The sequence below is a fragment of the Chaetodon auriga genome, chromosome 7 (assembly GCF_051107435.1).
Source record: "Chaetodon auriga isolate fChaAug3 chromosome 7, fChaAug3.hap1, whole genome shotgun sequence".
In the NCBI taxonomy this organism is placed as follows: domain Eukaryota; kingdom Metazoa; phylum Chordata; class Actinopteri; order Chaetodontiformes; family Chaetodontidae; genus Chaetodon; species Chaetodon auriga.
The window spans coordinates 4,559,910-4,578,989 of NC_135080.1; the positions used below are offsets into that span (position 1 = coordinate 4,559,910).

The 19,080-nt window shown below is 40.3% G+C and overlaps 1 protein-coding gene across 5 annotated transcripts in view; it reads right to left on the minus strand.

Moving 5' to 3' along the window:
• Window positions 1–19,080, minus strand: part of tenm4 (teneurin transmembrane protein 4) — a 146,164-nt gene that overhangs the window by 79,379 nt on the left and 47,705 nt on the right. For 4 of the 5 annotated variants that reach the window (XM_076734713.1, XM_076734712.1, XM_076734710.1 and 1 more), the window contains exon 4: window positions 1,666–1,915. In XM_076734713.1, the coding sequence (XP_076590828.1) occupies window positions 1,666–1,915 (250 nt within the window). Of the gene's footprint in view, window positions 1–1,665; window positions 1,916–11,223; window positions 11,446–19,080 lie in introns of all 5 variants that reach the window. The other variant, XM_076734711.1, reaches the window with a different exon arrangement.

Below are 19,080 nucleotides of genomic sequence, written 5' to 3' on the forward strand. Positions count from 1 at the left end.
GTACAGTTGTTTTTCATTTAAAGGTTGCAACACTCCAAAAAAACAAACACATTTTCAGTCAATTCTCAGGTTTCTACAGGTGCATGTCTCATTTCTCCCTTCAGGAAATCCCCCCTGTGAGAGCTCTGTTCCATAAGGAAACACAGCAGCAACGCAATGGAGAAGTGACTTCATGCAATGGGCAGGCTGAACACGTCCAGTGGTACAAGAGAAAAGCCTTGTTTTTGATCCCTGATCTGATCATAGGCTCTGAAGTTTGTGTTTTGGGGTAGAATGCAACTTTTAATGAAGCGAGGGAGAGACGCTGGGCAGAAAATGGTGGACAGGACCAACGAACTGCTGGCATCTCTCCGGAGGCAGAGCAGGATAAGACCTACCAGTGCTGAATTCATCAGGATCATTACCTTTCACAGAAGTGGCTACAGAGGGCCATTGTAATACTATTAACTAGGTAAAGGTGACATTTAATATTTCTGTGTCCGTGCGGATGTTACTAATGGTTTCAATTTCATTATTGGAACTTCGGCCGTGGATCTTTTTTTCCAAGCAATAGGTCATAAACACTACATATGTGGTTTGAGCAGCACTCTGCTTGTTGCAGATCCATTCTCCACACCATCTGTTTTCTAGTCCACAGGGAATACCTGTGCAGGATTAACTTTGGAGCTGGATGACGTGTAATCAGTCATTATACCACTTACCGTCCTTCTACCAGCTGAAATTGACGCTCATTTTCCTGTTGACTGAACCATCTCACAAAAAGTGAAGGAAAAGACAGTAATTCTGTTCATGGCTGGTTGTTTATCCATGCCAAATTAGCTATTACCTCTTCTCCTGTCAACAACAGTTTTTTATTTAAGGCAATGTGTTTACTTGATACACTACAGACAATAGTGTGGTCTCAACATAGTCAGTGGATTGCTTTAAGTAGATAATAATAATCAAATCATCTAAATAAAGAGAAATTAATTTTGAAATCTATAATAACTTCCTTAAAAATAAAGGCTACATCAGTGCTTTTTATTGAAATCTGGTCAGCAGGGGACCTAGTTTGGGGAGTTTTTCTACTGCTAGCAGAGTAACGTGAACATTAGAAGGATTAAAATAATTTGCCTTTGCTATTCTGGATTTCATACCGCCTTGCAATGAGACCAGTCAAAAAAAAATACCAACAGATATTCCCTTTGTTACAATAACACTCGACAGATCGACTTCACACAAGGGCCTCCTATTGAGAAATGTGCTAGAGAAGTGAATACTGATTAATATGAAATAAATAAAACTCAGGGCTGAAGTGGAGGAGCTATGAAGCCTGCTCACGGGAGCCTGGGTATAATTTTGCGAGAACTGTTTCATATCCAACACGATTAGAATTACTCTGCTGTCTAAACTCAATAGCTTCCACTGTTGGTATTGCAAACATTACACGAAAACCCAAAAACAGGACTTTTCTCTTGTTTGTCACAGAATCATGTTCATCACAAATGTAGGCCTTTGCCCCAAGCAGGGTAGTTTCCATTTTATTGCTTTGCTCCATGTTAGCACTGTGGCAATTTAATATGGAGCAGACAGCATGAAAACCTGTGTTCAGCGGCACCAGCTCAGGCTCACTCTTACAGACGCCAACATCTCTATACTTTGTCAGGGAAACAAGTTATACAGTACCTTGTTTCCAGGGGGATGTTGCTGTTGAGTAGCCAGTTGTCCTGTGCGCTGCCGGAGTCTTGACCACTGGCCGGACCCTCGGGGGGAATAGAGCTGTCTGTGGGCGCGGGACTTGGGTTGCTCCGCGGAGTGTAGTTCCCTCTGTTCAAGGAGTTAATGGAGGCTGCATGGTGCTGATGATTGGGCGAGTGGGAGTGGGAGAGTGGTAGAGGAGGCGTCCGCAGCCGAGAGTGGTTTTGAAAGGCTCCGTCTGAAAGTGAAAGAGCAAAGAAATGAAACGTGTTAGAGACATTTTAAAATAATAACCATTCCACTGATTTAATGCTGTTTAAATCTTGGTAATCTCTGGAAGCACAAACTGAGACATGTTTGTTCGCCAACACACAGTTTTGAAACTACTGTGGATCCACTGAAGATGCAAATTCCAAAAGATTTGTGAAAGCGTGTGTGCGAGCAGCCTCACGGTGTTACTTTAACTCCCTGAGCCTCAACATTCTGATTAATGAATGATTAGCCATAGTTTTACCAGCAGCCCATAAATTAATTCCTAAACTTAAGACTAAATTCACTGAAGACCTGCAAAGCTCTCACATGAACCACTCTTAAGTCCCTCTTCTGCTCATTATTTCTCCCAACTGGTCTCTAACAGAGTGTACTCTGTGCCTCCCGCAGAGACCTGGGACTGTTTACTCAGACCAGACACTGGCTCCTGTGTAAACAGACGATCTGGCCTCTTCTTGAAACTGACCAATTCTTTAGGCTTTTTCTATTTAGCCAGAGAAGGATGTTTGAGCATCTGTGCTCTTTTTAGAAACTTGTTTCACTGTTTTGGACAAAATCTTTAACTACTGCCACAACTCAATGGATGGAAATGTAAGATACTGAACCAATTCCAAAAAGTATGAGCTAACATTATCTGTTTTGCCAACAATCAGCCATCATCAGGTACACGTCATGACCAGATTTGCGGTGGTCAACCTTATCAGAAGTGATACCTGTGGTCATACTGTTCCAAAACTAGTTTCTGTAGGTCTTCTGCTCTGTTGTCTTTACATCAGACAATTTTAAAATATTAGGTATGAAGTCTAGACCAACAGATTGTATCCAGTGGTCCAGCTGTACAGTATATGCACTTGATTTGCTCTGCACTTCACAAGATAAAAGACCAATGTCCTTGTGCACTCTGTATCCATTTATTTCCACATCTGCTAAGCCATTCATCAATCAATGAACTCTTGGCTTTACACAGAGTGAAAGAGCGGCTTTCTTTTATAGCAGCAAGCCTCCTTTATTTCACAGATATCCACAACACTAAATTGCCAATTTACAGCAGAGAGAGTGGAATATAGACACACAGAAGGGCTTATTTTGGATAATCAGCTCCTTCATTAAAGCGACACTTACTCGTGGCAGTCAAGAAGCTTTGAGTCATTTCAGATTTTTTAGAGGTCAAGAACATGAAGCTGCTCAACATGTGTCAATCAAGGCAGATTGATAAACTGCTGAGGTGCAAAACTGGCTGTGCTGAGAACAAAGGAGCATTAAGCTTTAGTACTGAGGCATTTTAGGGAAGTGGAAAGCGAGCCCATTGTGTTCACAGGTGATGTGTTAACGAACGGTTCAGCGAGGAAAAACAAGACAAAAATATGGTTTGCTGCATACAATCTTCAAGTCCCTTCCTGCAAGGTTTTCAACATGTATGTGCTTTATGGACAATTCCACACATACCGGCATTTATAGTCTTTGCTACAAAAATCAACATTTCTAAATTTCTGTTTACATTCTGTACATTTCATAACCATCATAAATAATGGTGAGACCACTGTTTTTCACCTTCAGATTCTTTTTGAACCTGGCTCACTGCTACATCGTTCAGATATTTCACAGGATGAACCCCTGATGGAAATTGTTTTATTTCTTTTTCATTTTGGAGAGAGTGCTATAACCTGCATCTGTTGCACTGACAGATGGTTCCATGCTGAGCACTTCTGCACAATGCTGCCCTCGCAATTAGCTGAGCCACTGAGAGAGACGCACACCACGGCCCTGATGAACAATAGAGTACTGTGAGGTAAAACCACACAGTTGTTGATGACCTCCCTCCTGCTCAGTAATGTACCTGATCCCCAAAGCCATTAATAAGGTTATGCTAATTCGATACAGGGACAGCACAGACATACGCACTGAAACATATCACAAGGACAAATGCATCACTGCTCTGGAATGCATTTACTGCTCGGTAAACAAATACTTTACTTCCTACGACGATCAAGCAAAAGTGGGGCAACAAGAAATTAATTTTTCTGACATGTGGTAACTTTTTTTTCTGAGGACTGTACTTGCAATACATCTTTAGAGTCATGCTATGGCCTCAAAAGCTACCACAGAAATGAATCAATATATGTAGTTTTATAATGTAAGCTTCACAAAAGTATTATTGACTGCAACTCTCCTGCGTGGGCGAGCAACACACTGCTAGGTATTCATGTTATTTTGTCCACCCTGCATAGAAAAACTGCCATGACTGGAATTAGTTGTTTAATGACCAAATCACTTTTGCAAATAAATTCACACTGTGCACACAAACGCACACACACGCACAAATATATAATGTTGTATTACTATTTCTCAGTTGTAACATAACGGTCATAAACATTGGATGACAACATAATCTACATTTAAATCTAATTTCCAAGTGTAAGTGGATTAAGTCCAGTTTTAATACTTTATGTCATGCTCTGCTGGAAGTTCAAATGTTCTCATCTGTTATAACTTGTCAGTAGCCATGCAGTGTTATGAACTATTTAAAAGAATTTTGTACATGTAGTGCCCTCAAAATGCTTTACAGTCTGCACAGAAGTGTCACTACACTCACATACTTCTTTGCATATAAGCCATCACCATTTCAATGCATTATGGACCATGTTCTACAGAAAGTGAAGCACTGCATCATGATCAAAATTCAATGCCTGACTGTATGCATGTTTGTCCTTGTCCAACCAATAGCCCATCAACAGCCAGGCAAGTAGTCACTGTTATGTTTGTGGGAATAAACAGAAAGACAAGAAACAAGACAGTCTAAGAGACAAAGCACAGGGCAACACGACCCCCACAGATGTGGCGATTCAGCAACAATTATTCACTACTATCCAAAGGACAGAAAAAAATTAATGGTTTTCTATTGACCTGCCTTGCACAACGAAATTGGCAAGAAAAGGAGATTCATTTGTTATCAGAGAGACAGAGAAGGGGGACTTTGGTACAATAGCTAAACTTTCACATGGCATTCAAAACAGAGGCCTGAAGATATCCATTCATTCCGGGAATGTGGGTTTTTCATTTTTCTTCCTAACAGATGTATGCACTGGTTAAGGCCTCCTGATGCTATTCTAGACAAGTAATTACGGCAAATCCACTTCATTAGCTAGGACTTCACCCTCCACCCTGAGAGATAACAGGAATGTCTGTGTAATGGTAAAATGGTATAATTGCTGGGAAGCAAGCGGACAGCTTGTGAGGTATCACATAACCACACCATAAAATTAAAACTAATACTAATTTCTCAGAGTTTTCATGAAAAAACAGGATATTTCAAACACCTTAAAATACTTAAATGGATTAAGGAACAAGTTCGGATTTTTTGTTGGGGATTCAGAATCCAGGATTTGCTAATATTGTGAGATCTATGAGCTTGTTCACCATTTACTCATGAACAACTGAATTTACTTAAATCAGTGAAAAATCTGGCACATGTATCTCAATCATTGAGTGTGCTTTGATGCTGAAGCTCTAAATGGTATTAAAATAGCTAAATTAAATGTTCTGTATATGCCTGCTCTCTGAGTGAGTTCTATTTCTAAAGAGTTGATGGTGAATTTACTAAATGTGTTTATTATGTGCAGACTGCAGTGTGGATTACTGGGAAGACAGTACTGAGTTCTATCCAAAAGTGATAGAAATCAACAAATCCCACAAAATAAATAATTCAAAATGTCATAAACATGGTAATTAGTGTGATTCATCTGAGGGACTGCCATGCTTCCTTTATTGGTGCAGGTGTGCAGTACTCTACAATAGGCCAATTGCCTTGTTGCTGTAACAGCAACTCAGCTACTTCAATTAAAATGTAAAATGTGTGGCCATGAAAGTTTACGCAGGTTTGAGCTTTTTTTAATAGAAGCAACTCTTTTTGTGTCTGTGATTTCAGTGAACACCAGCTGAGTTATACAAAAATAAAACCACTTATCTTGCACAAGAGATGTACAGAAAATTGTACCTAGTGGGTTAGGAAAAAAACAAATTCTGCTTCTTAGACTACGTCTTTGCAATATAGCACTCAAACGTTGACTTGTCAGTAATACTGCCACAACTCAGAGGGACTCCTGCAAATCTCACCTGCCACATGAGCGGGTGGAGGTCCCACCAGACTAAAATCAGCAACAACAGTCACTGAAAAAATTCAACACACTGCAGTGTAGCAGTAAATCTAAATGTAAAAGACCAGCCTTTATTTCATTAGATACATATTTCAGTGGCGCCGTGGCTACCAGATGGTAGAGAGAGCAGCACTTCAGCTGTCAGGAGCAATTAATGTAAGCTTCGTCAAATTCTCTGTGTGCATGCTATGTGCTGTTCAGATGGTAAACTAATTTGTTTGATACCTGTTTGTAAGTTTGCAGTAACTGTAAACATGTATAAATGTCAAATTAAGCCTGTCATTAATTAATAAAAATGTACAAAGTTGGTTGACATCCACACATGAAAAACATTTCAGTGGCATCATTTTTGCCACATTTGGTGACATGTGGAGGAACAATCCGCTCACACTTAATTTGCCACCGTGTGCACTGTCCAGGGAGAGGGCCTATTTCTGAACAAGGACAATGGTTAAAATCTGCAGCACTAATGGTCACACCTGATGAAATAAAGTGATATGACATGCCCCGGACACCCGATCGACGCACCGAGGTGTGAGCCATTCAATACAGAATTAATCAAAAGCTATCTAGCGCCCCGATAAATCGTTGAATCTTGCTTAGTGCTACAGCCCCTATGGCTAATCACAGGAGCAGAATTTCCAGTTGAGTAGCATTTGTCTATAAAAATACAAATAGAATTTATCATGAAGGCAGTGAAGCTGCACTCCTGGCTCCCTGAAGCTGGTTCTCTCTGCTGGCCCTGCTGTTTCCTACACCATTAGAAAAGTCTGAAGGGAAGAGCCATGTGGGAATACTAGCTGTCTTTCCTGGACTCATTTGAGAGGTAACAGGTACCACAAACAACACATGGTGGGTATAACGCTCAGCTCTCCACTGGCTCTCTCTGTGGGAATAAGGGGAAAAGACCTTCTTGAATCCAAACATAAGCTCAACTTGATTACTAACTGGAAGAAAACCCTGTTGCTGTATAAGTATATAACACCCTGCTACCAGCTTTCACTGAGGACACCAAATGAGGCAAGCAACAAGAAAAACAGTTTCATACCATATGTTCTATGCATGTAAGGCAAAATGGTAATACAAGGCACGGCAAAAATAAACTTAAACATAGAAACATAAAAAAAAAACACAGACAAAGAACAGAATGAAAAAATCTATTTATCAGACAAAACAAATGAAATAATATATAATCTAAATATATATACTCTATTTCTTTTTTCAAACTGAGGTTTACCACAGTTTGCCATCTAATCCATTAGGACTAGTCCTGGCATATGTTTCTCTCTCCCTTTCTGAGATCAAATGGATTTTCTGTCATTCTTTAGCAAGAACAAGACAAGTGGTTATGTATGCTCTGTTCAGTCTGTCACTCTGCTGCATATCCATCAAGAGGTTGAAGATTTTCTAAAAGGGCACAGATGGTCTGCAATTATCATGGAATGAAAGTAATGCATCTCACTTTATGTCAATGAAGAGAAGCTACGTAGGTATGCAAAACGCATTATCCGTGGTATCTGTGCGATGACAAACAGCAAGTTGAATGGAACCGGACAAACTGTCTTTTGGCTCCAGTTCATTGATAACTCACGATCAAGAGAAGCCAATTCCTTTTGATGTGTCAACTCAAAACTGAAGTCTCACACACTCCGAAAAACAGGGGCATGGCATGCAAGTGCCATGTGCTACTCATTAAATTATTATTTAGCCTCAGATACTTTCATTCCTCATGGTGTCTGTGGATGAATTACTTTCTGGGATGACCTCTTTTAACCACATTTCCCCCCGTCTTTGCAGACAAGCGATGATTAAGCAGTTCAAATGAAGACTTATTTGAATTCACACACAACCGCATCCCCGAGCCTTCTACCCGGCTCCGCATTCCTGCTTGGTCAGCTGTGAGGTGGTGGTGTGCTGGCCCTTTCACCAGGGAGCCCGGCTGCACTTAAGCCAACACTGGCCGACCCCATGCTGCTTTGCATTAAGAGATGCTAATACTGGGAGGTTGCAGTGTCTCAGATCTTGCTGCTCAGCGTGGCAGCGGGCTCCCACTGGCAGTCTCCCCAGGAAGAAGCCCCTCAGAGAAAGCCGAGGGCCACAGCGAAACACATGCTTCACAAAAGGACTGCAGGCTTCAGTGAGCAGCCTCGTCAGCCTTACAGAAACCCTGGCTCAGTGTTCTTCCAAATGAAAACAGGATCCCAAAAAAAAAAAAATAAACAAGGCAGCCTTAGAGGCTACTAATGTGAATAACGATATGCTGCTGAGAGCGTTTACTTGTTCAAAATCCAGCAGAACATTTAAAGTCCTGTATGTGGGCTCAAAGATGACCTTGAGCAAATCTAATCTGAAGTGATAAAAGGCACCTGTTTTCCAGAGCAACAAATATACTGTGAGCCACTTATTTCAGGCATACACAGTTTTCTGTGGTTGTTTACTGACAGTTAAAAAGTAAATACTTCCTGCACCGTGTCAAATCTGAATGTGAAGATTTCTTCAATTTCTGGCCTGTATGTCAAAGAGATCTGATTTGATATTCCAGTCATTTTCACCACAGTGGCTTTTAAATTACCTTTTTTGCTCATGTAATTCCCAGTGAAAACCTGAGTTGCATACTTAATTCCAGATTACATTTGGCCACATGAAGTCTTTTTTTTTTTTTTTTCAACCAGAATTCCAACCTCTGCATAAAACAGAAATCATTAGAATTCATCTTCCATAAATTTGATAAAGCAACTCAGGAAACTCATGATCTTTAGTTTAATCATACTGGATATGCAGTTCTGTGTCCATAACCCTGTTCTGCATGCCACTCTCCACACAACCTATTTGGCTCACTCTTGGTTTGTCACCTTGAGAAGATGAGGTTTGTGTAGCTGAAGGGAAAAGTGTCACTACACATTGAACAAGTTTTAATGAAGTCATTTCTTTCCCTGAAATGGTGAAACCAGCTTGGATTGACAGAGTTATTTAGTTACATATATTATTTGCCACAAAAGCTTTGGGGCCCGGAAATAGTTTATATAGAGAAGCACTAGCTATCACAAAAATCCAAGACTTTAATAAACAGAATCTGCAAGCTTATAAAGTAATTGGATGTGATGTGGAAAATGCGCGAGAAGGCGTGGAGCAGGCTGACACGACTCACTAGGTGGTTTAAGTGAACAAACAGTGGAGCCTCTTTTCTGCTCTCTCTCTGATTGTAATTGGCTCCTTACTGTCGAAGATATTCTGTGATTAAACAATGAAGAATTCCAAAGAAGAATCTCAAAGAAAAGATTATTTTGCATAAATTACAACTTATTCATATGTAACTACAAAAAGGAGAAGGGTCCTCAGAATGGACAAGAGCATCGCTGTCAATAGTACACAGGAGAAGTAGAAAAAGTGCCTTTGCACCCACTAGCAAGAGAAACACAGAAACATGCTGCACTATGCAAATTCAAAGTAATCTCACAAAGCCTGTGGATGACTAAGGTAGGAACTAGAGCTCGGGAAATTCCTCCTCAGTCCTCTCCTACCCCTTAGTGACAGCCTGAGGCCAACCTAAATGCTGTACCTATGCAAATCAGTGTCATTGTTATGAGACAAATCTGCCACGGTAAAGGCCAATTCCCCCCACCCATGTCCCCTCCAGCACAGTCATGTCACTGCTGGGTGACCAGCATGTTGCTACTGTGGAATTAGGGGGGAGATTTGCGACGGGATTAATAACTCATTCTGGAGGCTTTCTGAGCAGGCAGCTGGAGCACTTTGGAGTTTGATGTAATTCAACCCTTTGGATAGTTAACTTGCAAGCTTGATCAATTATTTAGAGCATTTTATTTTGTTTTGTGTTTGTCATGCCGGTGGGATAAGCAAGTAGCTGCTGTAGTTCAAAGGCATCAACAATGAAATATCAAAAAAAACAAACCTATTCAGCATGCAAATGGATGACCTATGGGAGATATATGGCGTACATAACAGTTTGAATGACAGCATTGTTAAGAACATATAACTTGCTCCACTTCAAAATGTGGGATTAATAATAAATCTGGTTTTCTGAGTTTACAAAATACTCAAATGTTCTCATGTCCATACATTTTTCATATGCCATTCAGTGAGTTTGTGTAAACAAAGTACACTGAATTAAGAAGAATCAAGGCCTTTCACACAGTAATGAATACACAAGAATCTATGGATGTATAGCAGTTATACAGCAACAAACAAATACTATTATATCAATCTCAACAAAACAATTTCACCCCACAGACCATTCAATGTTTATTATCTGCCACAGATAATTCATTAGTGCCATAGTAGCATGGCAAATAAAATCTTCACAATGATTTAAAGAGTAAGTTAACTGCTGGTACGATGTGTAACTCACTTTGACTGCTCCTAAGTAAATCCACTGTACGTGTTTTTACAGTCTCTGAAGTTTTGTCAACATGTCAGCACTATGTTTGCAGTTTGAGTGCAAATGTCATTCTGTCAGTCTGAATGAGTGTTAAGTCAACAGCAGGAGACAGGAGGAATGAGAGGCTGACATTTATTAATGAGAAACCACATCAGGAATTTTCAAACCTAATCTAAATCAAGGGGCACTGTTTGAGTTTGAGCCGTTATCAAAATACAAATCTAAAGTAAGGGGCCAACTCTGTTTTAATAAACTTGGAAGGAGTCCGTCCTTGTTGTGATACAGTATATGATGCTACAGCAGGGATTACATTACACCTGGTATCAAGCAGCTGTCTTTACTCCTTGCTCATTTCCTATCTGAGGTGCGGAGGATGCATTGCAGGCTGCTGTTTCTGAAAATTCTATAGAGGGATTGTAGATGGTTACTCCCACCAGCACGCATTGAAACTGAAGAGAAGTATCTGTGACAAATATCTCCTACTGAACCAAAATCGTCCATCTCTTTGAGTGAGACTCTGAACTTTCCAGACCTTGCTTCAGAGAGTTCTGTGCATTTCCTGAGGCTACATATCGATTCAAAGTTTCAGCTCTCTCTCATGGTGCTCAGAAAAAAGGGACATATTCTTGCCCATAGCCATCTGCATGACCTATAACACAACACATCCAGGAGCAGGGGAAGGCTAACCTCCAGAAAGCAACAGTAGTTTGAAAACCAACTCACCATCAGCAGTTGCAGTGGCAGGAGCATACACGTTCCCTGAGCCAGTTTTAACTAAGAATGAATTGGGGCCAAACTCATCCTCAGAGTCAGAGTCCTGGGCTGGCTGAGCCGCACAGTTACCTAGCAACCCTCCCTGGCTCTCATTGGCTGCAATGGAAGGGGGAGGGTATGGGAGCTGCTCAACGGGGGAGGAGGAGGCGGATGAACAATGCAGCGGAGGACCTGTGGACCACAAACAGAGACAACACATGGGGGGGAAATGAAACACACCCAAACACAGGCAACATCACATAGGAGCAGAACACACACACGCAAACACACACACACACACACATAAGCAAGACTTAACTCTGACACTTCAAAAAAAAAACAAAAAAAAAACAGGGACACATCTGCCTTTGTCTCCGCCACCTCACCCCAGCTGGGAGGAACACTGCAAACAACTGAAATGAATTTGAGACAGAATAGAAAAGGTAAATACCTGGCACTGGTTTAGAGAAATAAAAACAACAAAACACCTTTTTGGGATGTTAGATGCAAAAAAGGGGAACAATTACAGGCTACAATGCTCAAATCCTTTAACAAAACAAACAAACGAGCACAAAAACCCCACAACTGATCAGTTTGGATGTATGCCTACATCAAAGCACAGCCTATATTCAGTAACGAGTGCATGCTAAGTCAGAAACATCTGCTCAAATACAACTAAATAATATTTCACACTAATTCTTGACACTCTCATTTCAAACTTCTTTCAAAATATCACAATTTAACATGACTACGCTCCTCCAAATTACAGAAATTATGCAGGCGGATTCAAATTTGTGTGCTGTGCAGCAGGCACATGAATCATATGTTCCCAGGCATGGAGAGGTTGTTAATACCCCCTCCTGTGGAAATACATATAACCCCTGGCAGCAAAGAAATGAATCCAACCTGAACCAATCCTTCCTATTTCTTCTGTGCTCTGTTTCCATTTCAGCTTCCCTACTTGTCAGTAATATAAAACACCAGAGGGATTAGACTGGCCACTCACCTTAACAGCAGAATACCAATAATTTACAGTTGTGATTATCTATTGTCTCTTGTTATATGGCAATACAGTATGCTAATTCTTACATACAAATATCATACAGTTTCCTCTTTCGAGGCTTATTGGCTCCAATCCCCATGCTGTCATGAAATGTTAAATCTCCACAGAGCTCCTATTAATGTGTGATTAACTTTTGATGCAGCTCTGCGCCACGCTGAAAATGGACTACTTAAGTAATGTGACTGCAGCGAACAAAGCCATCAGTTTGGTGCTCTCCCATCTTCCCATCAGTCCGTCGGTGTTGATGTTGAAATTCCTGCTGACTCTACTGTCATCCATCAGGAGAGATAAATTTCCTCTCGCTCTGTAATGATCCCTGAAGAGTATTAAAATACGGCTCAGTGACTCACATCTAATTAGGAAACAATTAGTGATACTAACATATCAGCCACAGCCCTACACAAGCAAATGTCCACTGCCCCTGAGAGTCACAGTTTGTGCTTTATATATACTTCCCACCACACACTTCATTTCTCTCTCAATCCTCTAATGTAGGTGCAGGTAATGGGTACAGTGGCACAGTGGCCATGCTGTGGGTTAATGGCCATGACACTGTTGTGCTTGACTCTACAGCACTGTACAACCGGGAGAGAAAGAGCTGTTGAAATTAGAAGCCATTCCCAGAACCCTTCGGACACATCAAAGACACTACATTCAGCATGTGTCAAATAAACAACACTCTGCCGCTGAACAGAGTATCTCTCATTGAGCTAGTATCTGTGGGCATAGAAGTCCAGAGGCAAGACGAAAATTCTTGACATGAGAGACAAAAATGAGCTGCACCAAGTCTCTGACCGAATATTACAGCATTTTCCTCACGGAGAGAATTAATCAATGAGACAAGAAAAGATTAAAGTCCTCTAAAAATGGTCAAAGTCATAACCTAAATGAGGTCAAGGTAGTCATGCTCGGCAGCCATTAGTTTAGCACACAGAGGTTTTACTGTCTCACTGTGTTTAATTAATGCTGGCTTGTGCAGTTCGTGCCCGAGCCACATGCACCGAACGTCATGCACGGGGCTTCTGCAGGCCTGAAACCACAGCTTGAGACGGCCAGAAGACTTTCTCTGGCTGCCAGAGTTGATTGCCTTTGCCTTCACTCACTATATTATGGCAGCAAAAGGGGACCTTTACTTAGGAGGACCTGGACCATGCGTTACCAGTCAGTTCCTGACAGCTTAGAGGCGCACCAGTTACTGTCTGGTTTGGCCTGACAGCAAACACAGACCACCGACAACTGCATTAGAGGTCTTAATCAACTCATTAGGAACCGAAAAAGATGAATAAATCAGTTACTGTGATCTGCAGAAACGGACAACTGCTAGTGACACTGCAGTGTTTAGTGCAACATGGAAAAAATGCTCAATACATGTTTTGCAATATGTCTTGGAAAATAACTGAAGTGCTGATTCAAAGTGACTTACAGAAGGTGTAACAATTTGATTAATTTACAATTCCATATTCAATTAGTTTAATTTTGATAAGGATTATCTAAAAGTCACTTTGTAAGTATATTAGTTCAACAGTGCAAGTTGTAAAACACAGCAAAAGTGGCTCAGGCAGCAATCATCAAAGCCCGAGTTCAAAGTATGACATTTATTTTCAAGGGAAAAACAGTATCAGTATGTGGTTCTAGGATGAGAGACAGACGCTGAAACATGCGAATGTGGGTGGCTACGCATCAATATTTTTTTTCTACAACCCTGCAACTTACAATAAATAAGCAAGTAGGTGTTCTGTGTTGTGCTCAAAAACTTTAAGATGACAAACGAACTGGCTGCTGCAGAGAGAGAACATGAGTTCATGAGGGTAAATTCTCCTGCTATGGGCCATATGAAAACACACTTTATAAATCATTTAAATACCATGTAGAAAAATATTGTGATACTATTAATTTTCTGGAAATTCATGGGAATGTCTTGTTTTTGCTAACGTGTATGTAAAAATCCTGAAACACAGGCAGACAGTGAAGGTATCGTGTGTGGATATGAAAGGGGCATCCTCGAAAGGCTCAGGCGCTCACAAGCGAGGATGGAGCGAGATCCTTACACATGAAGGGCTCAGGAACACTTCATAAACCTTTAGTTGCTGAACACAGTTTGTTTGTAAATGGTTGCATTCTGTCTTTATTTTTGTTTTACACAGCCTCCCAACTTTTGTACTTATTATATAAGTACACAAATTTGCATCTACAGTCTGCCTTCGAACAGCTGCTTAAAGGTACTGCACTCACTCCTCTAACTTTGGTCTAATAAATGTCACAAAATAGTGCAAAGTGCCAATCACATTTTCAAGATCGCGCACGGTGAGGTGTCCAAATTGCTTATTTTGTCTGACTAATGCAGTCCAAAAAGATATTACATTTACTATAGAAAAACAGAGAGAGGCAAATTCTCACGTTTAAAAGCTCAAGCCAGCTTCATTAAGGATTAACCACTTACTTAAAAATTGATTTATTTATTTGCTGTCAATCAACTAATCAATTAATCATTTGACTGCTTCCGCACTAAAACCAATAACAATTACACACTTCAAAGGGATTCGTGGAAACACCCTGTGCAAAGATATCTGACAACCTCTGTGGGTTATTTTAATGTGATCAATCTGCGCATGGTTGTGTGTGTATGTGCTGACTAATGAGTGGAGGCAAGAGGAGAAGTCTGCAGAATTGCTTAAGGTGTACACACTCATATAATGTAGGGACTGAAACGCAGAATCGTGGACTGGAAGCCACGAGACTAATCACAATGATTGAGTTTGTGCATGAGTCATTAGCACTGTACGAGCACACACGACAATGCATGTTTAAAAATGGCGTTATTTGAGAAGGCTTCTCTGGCTATGGATAGAGAACGAAATCACGTAAACAGAGAATATAATTTAGAGGGAGAATGTAATTGAGTGAAAAGAAAATCAAATAAGAAGAGTCAACATCCTTCATCCGGGGAGTCCTGATCTTTACTTCTCCCTCTCTCTGTCTCTCCAAACCTGGCTAATCTTTCTGATTTTGCCTCTAACTGCTGTATATTCTGAAGCTATACATAGAAATGCTCAAGGAGATAAAGGTTGTCATGCTTGCAATACACAACATGGTAAATAAGATCTGTGACTACCTCGTACTACTGCACACCCACAATAGCGAGCAAGGTGAAGCAGATGTGTGATTCCACAGTGACAACAGGAATTATCTGTTTGCTCAAGGACTACCGCTGCAGGCAGTATCTATAAAAAATGCAGTGTATTTGCAGATTAACACTGAAGAAAAAACAAACATCTCTGCGCCTGTCCGGTACCATCAACTGATGCCATGTGGCATACAAAGCATGCAGGACGCACAGGAATGACTCACAGAGTCTCAGCGGGGACTGAGAGTCATCATCACACTGCTACTCTTGTTGTAAATGCAGATTGTGTTGAATCTCCATTTTATCATAGAGCTGGATGTTCTGCATGCAGGATTAATGTAGTCAAGATACCAGCATTTTTATTCAATGCTAATGCTAAAAATTCATGTTAATATTCTACAATGATGCCCGGGAAAACAAGAAAAAACACTGTGTGTTACCACATTGACTTGGGCAGCTGCGTAGTAAGAATCATACATGGTTGTGTGAAAGGTTGGCAGTTTGTCTTTGGCAGATCAGTAAAATGTTGCGTAATTTGCTCCTCCTGGCACCAATTTTGTCATCCTGTGTAGGTGGAGTGGGATCCACTCCAAGATGTGATAGCATGTTTAAAGCTTTGTCATACTTTCAGCTGTTCTTGGTACTGTTCTTACTGTATTTGCATGTGGAGGTCACATGTGTAGGCTGGCTCATGGTATATGATGCAGTGGGTTTTGTTCTTCCCCTGCAATATGCACCTGACTTACTCCCCATTGTGTCATTGGCAAACCAACAGTTAAAGGCAATTTTGATGTCAAGATTCACCACATTTTGCTGAGGCCAAGGCTTGCCTGTTCAGACCAGGCTGACAGCAGCTAAGACTTACCGCGTGCAAGTTCTGTGCTGTTGCATCACTAATTGGTGTAGCACCTTTACAGCTCCAAAATCAGACAGACCCCTTTTATAAATGTTTTGCTTGCATGCTTCACTTTCATTATACAGGTACATTCTTCAATCAGCAGATATCTAATTGCACAGATTGAAAAAAAAAAAAAAAGGATTATGGGAGTGATGCAGGAAGGCGCGCAAAAGATTAATGGCTGATTCTTAGCAGCATCTGTCAGCCACCACAGATTTCATGTATGAAGGCCTTCCCTTTCAGCTGATTAACTCTCTCTGGAGCCATCTGAAGGCAGCAGGTATGTGATTATGCACACCAGATCCACTGGTAACCTTGATTAAATCTTGTACAACCAGCACCAGGCCACTGCAAAATCAACACACAAATGTCTGCGTTTTGTGCATGTTAAACAGTTCAGTTATATCTCAGTATTCTTGACAATTTGACCTAATGTATCGAATGAAAATCAGTGCTGGAGACTGTAACATCTTTAGGACCTTGTTATAAATGCATGCCCATTGTTAATGTTAATACTGCATGCAATCCTTAAATAAGTGCCTTTGAAAAACAAACTTTTACAGGGTAAGTCATCATAATGAATCATGAGCAGAGTACAGTGCGTACAGTAGTTGGAAGTGAAAATAAACCATGAGTTTCCATGTTGCTGTGACTAGAACAGTAAGTCATAATAACTGATTTCTATGAAGAACTAAGGATGCATTGTAAGTCTCTTCAAAGGGCAAAACAAATTTATAAAAAAAAAAGGCTATTATGCCAAAGCTACTACGAATAATGGTCTATTAATTACTGAGTTATATTTCCCTACAAGGTACAATTAACGCAGCAACAAGGTAGCTTAATTGGATATTTATAGCTTTTGAATTGCATGGGTGTTATCAATTCCCTTTTCAGCATTCCAACTTTGTCCCCCTAATGATGTGCTTTTGCTTAGCTCTAGCGGACATGTTTACAGTGTGCAACACAAACGTTCACTGGTCAAGCTCAAGTTGTCCTGGAAATGCTGTGCGATACAAAGGCTTCAGAGCTGCTTAACCCATGAAAGGAGGCCTGATGCCCCTTTTTGATGTTTTTGCTAACTGACTGGCCGTATTTCAGCTCTGCCACCACTGATTAAATCTGCCCTCTTGCCTACTATATCACTGTTCTTGGTTTAGATTGAACTGCTAAGACTCTGGCAAGGCAGCGTTAGTCCTGCCTTTGTGTCACTGACAGTGTTAGATACTCAACGTCTTTGTCACCAAAGGAAATAAAGTCCTCTAGTGGTGTTTTTACAAGCTAACATGATGAAATATGGGGTGAATATTGGCTGACAGACGGCTATGGTTGGTTGACATGACTATTTACAGTATAGTATAGTGTGCTTTATATAAAGATAAATTAATCTGTCAAACATCAGACACTTTCCTGTTTAATATTTTTCTGCTGTGTTGGGACACTGTGGGCAATTTTGCAAACCAATAAGCTGGACTGTTCTTTAGTATCATTCAGGTATTTGATTTGCTGGGTCCCATCTGGTTATTTTATCTCCAAATCATTTTTCAGTCAAATATTCCAGAAAATGTACTTTATCACAACTTGCAGATTTAGAAAACACTGGCTGGTGCTGTTACAGAACAAGACAAAACAAGACACACATTCAATATAAAAACAAAAAAAAAATAAAATAAAATAAAGTAATTATATATGTGCGTGTGTGGGTGAGTGTGAGTGTTTGTGTGAGTGTGAATAGTCCTCGCATGCAGAACATTACTTGTGGGCATATGTGGACATCATGTGGGTGATCAATAAAGGCAATGGTCCTCACCATAAGGCAAAGTTCAAACTAAAATAATAAAATTGAGTTTAAGATCATAAATCCATTTTAATAAGATGGCACTCAATTTGCATTTGTTTGTCGGAGAGACAAAGTAACAGCAGTCGAAACTGCAAGTAATCATAATGTGGCTTGAACAACTGATGATGTTCTAAAATGAGCTAAATTGATAATAGTGCCTGATTATTTATCAAATGAATGGAAGTTTTGGGTTTCTGAGTTTTCAGAAAACACTACTGTGGTTGTGAGTTATTGGCGGACATGTTCAGGTAATAATTACACTTATCAGACTTCTCTGTGCAATACAATCAAGATGGCTTGATTCTGGTAGGTGTATTATTAGGATTCCTAAATTGACATAATTGTTTTCTATTGCACAGCTGGAAGTCATAACTAGCCTTTTACGAAATGAATACTTGACAGGTGATCTCATCTCAGTAAGGAAAACCCAAACAAACAGAAAAACAAATGACACAGCTCAAAGGGACAGTCCTGACAAAGTCATAAGCCTAATGCGGCAAACGCGAGTGATAAAGTGCCTCGTAAACACGCGTCATATTTCAAAAATATTTTGCTTCCACTTTTTTCTGTGAGCAATATCAAGTTATTAGTTGATTTTACACCATCTGCCAAAGGCTATGCTAAACATATGCCTGCTACAGGATGACACTGCACGTCTTTCAACACCTTACTCCGAACTATACAACGAAAAGCATAAACAGACACACGGACACACTTGCAGAGGAAGTGGAAAATGAGCTTTTATGAACCAACATTGGAAAAATGATAAAACTTTCTCTGACGGTGCCGTTTCCCTGAATCAATATCATAATAACACAGAGTGAACATAATGTATGATAAGGTCGAAAACAAATTGTAAATACCCATATTTCTTTTTTTTTTTTATGGACATGACCATTACTGAG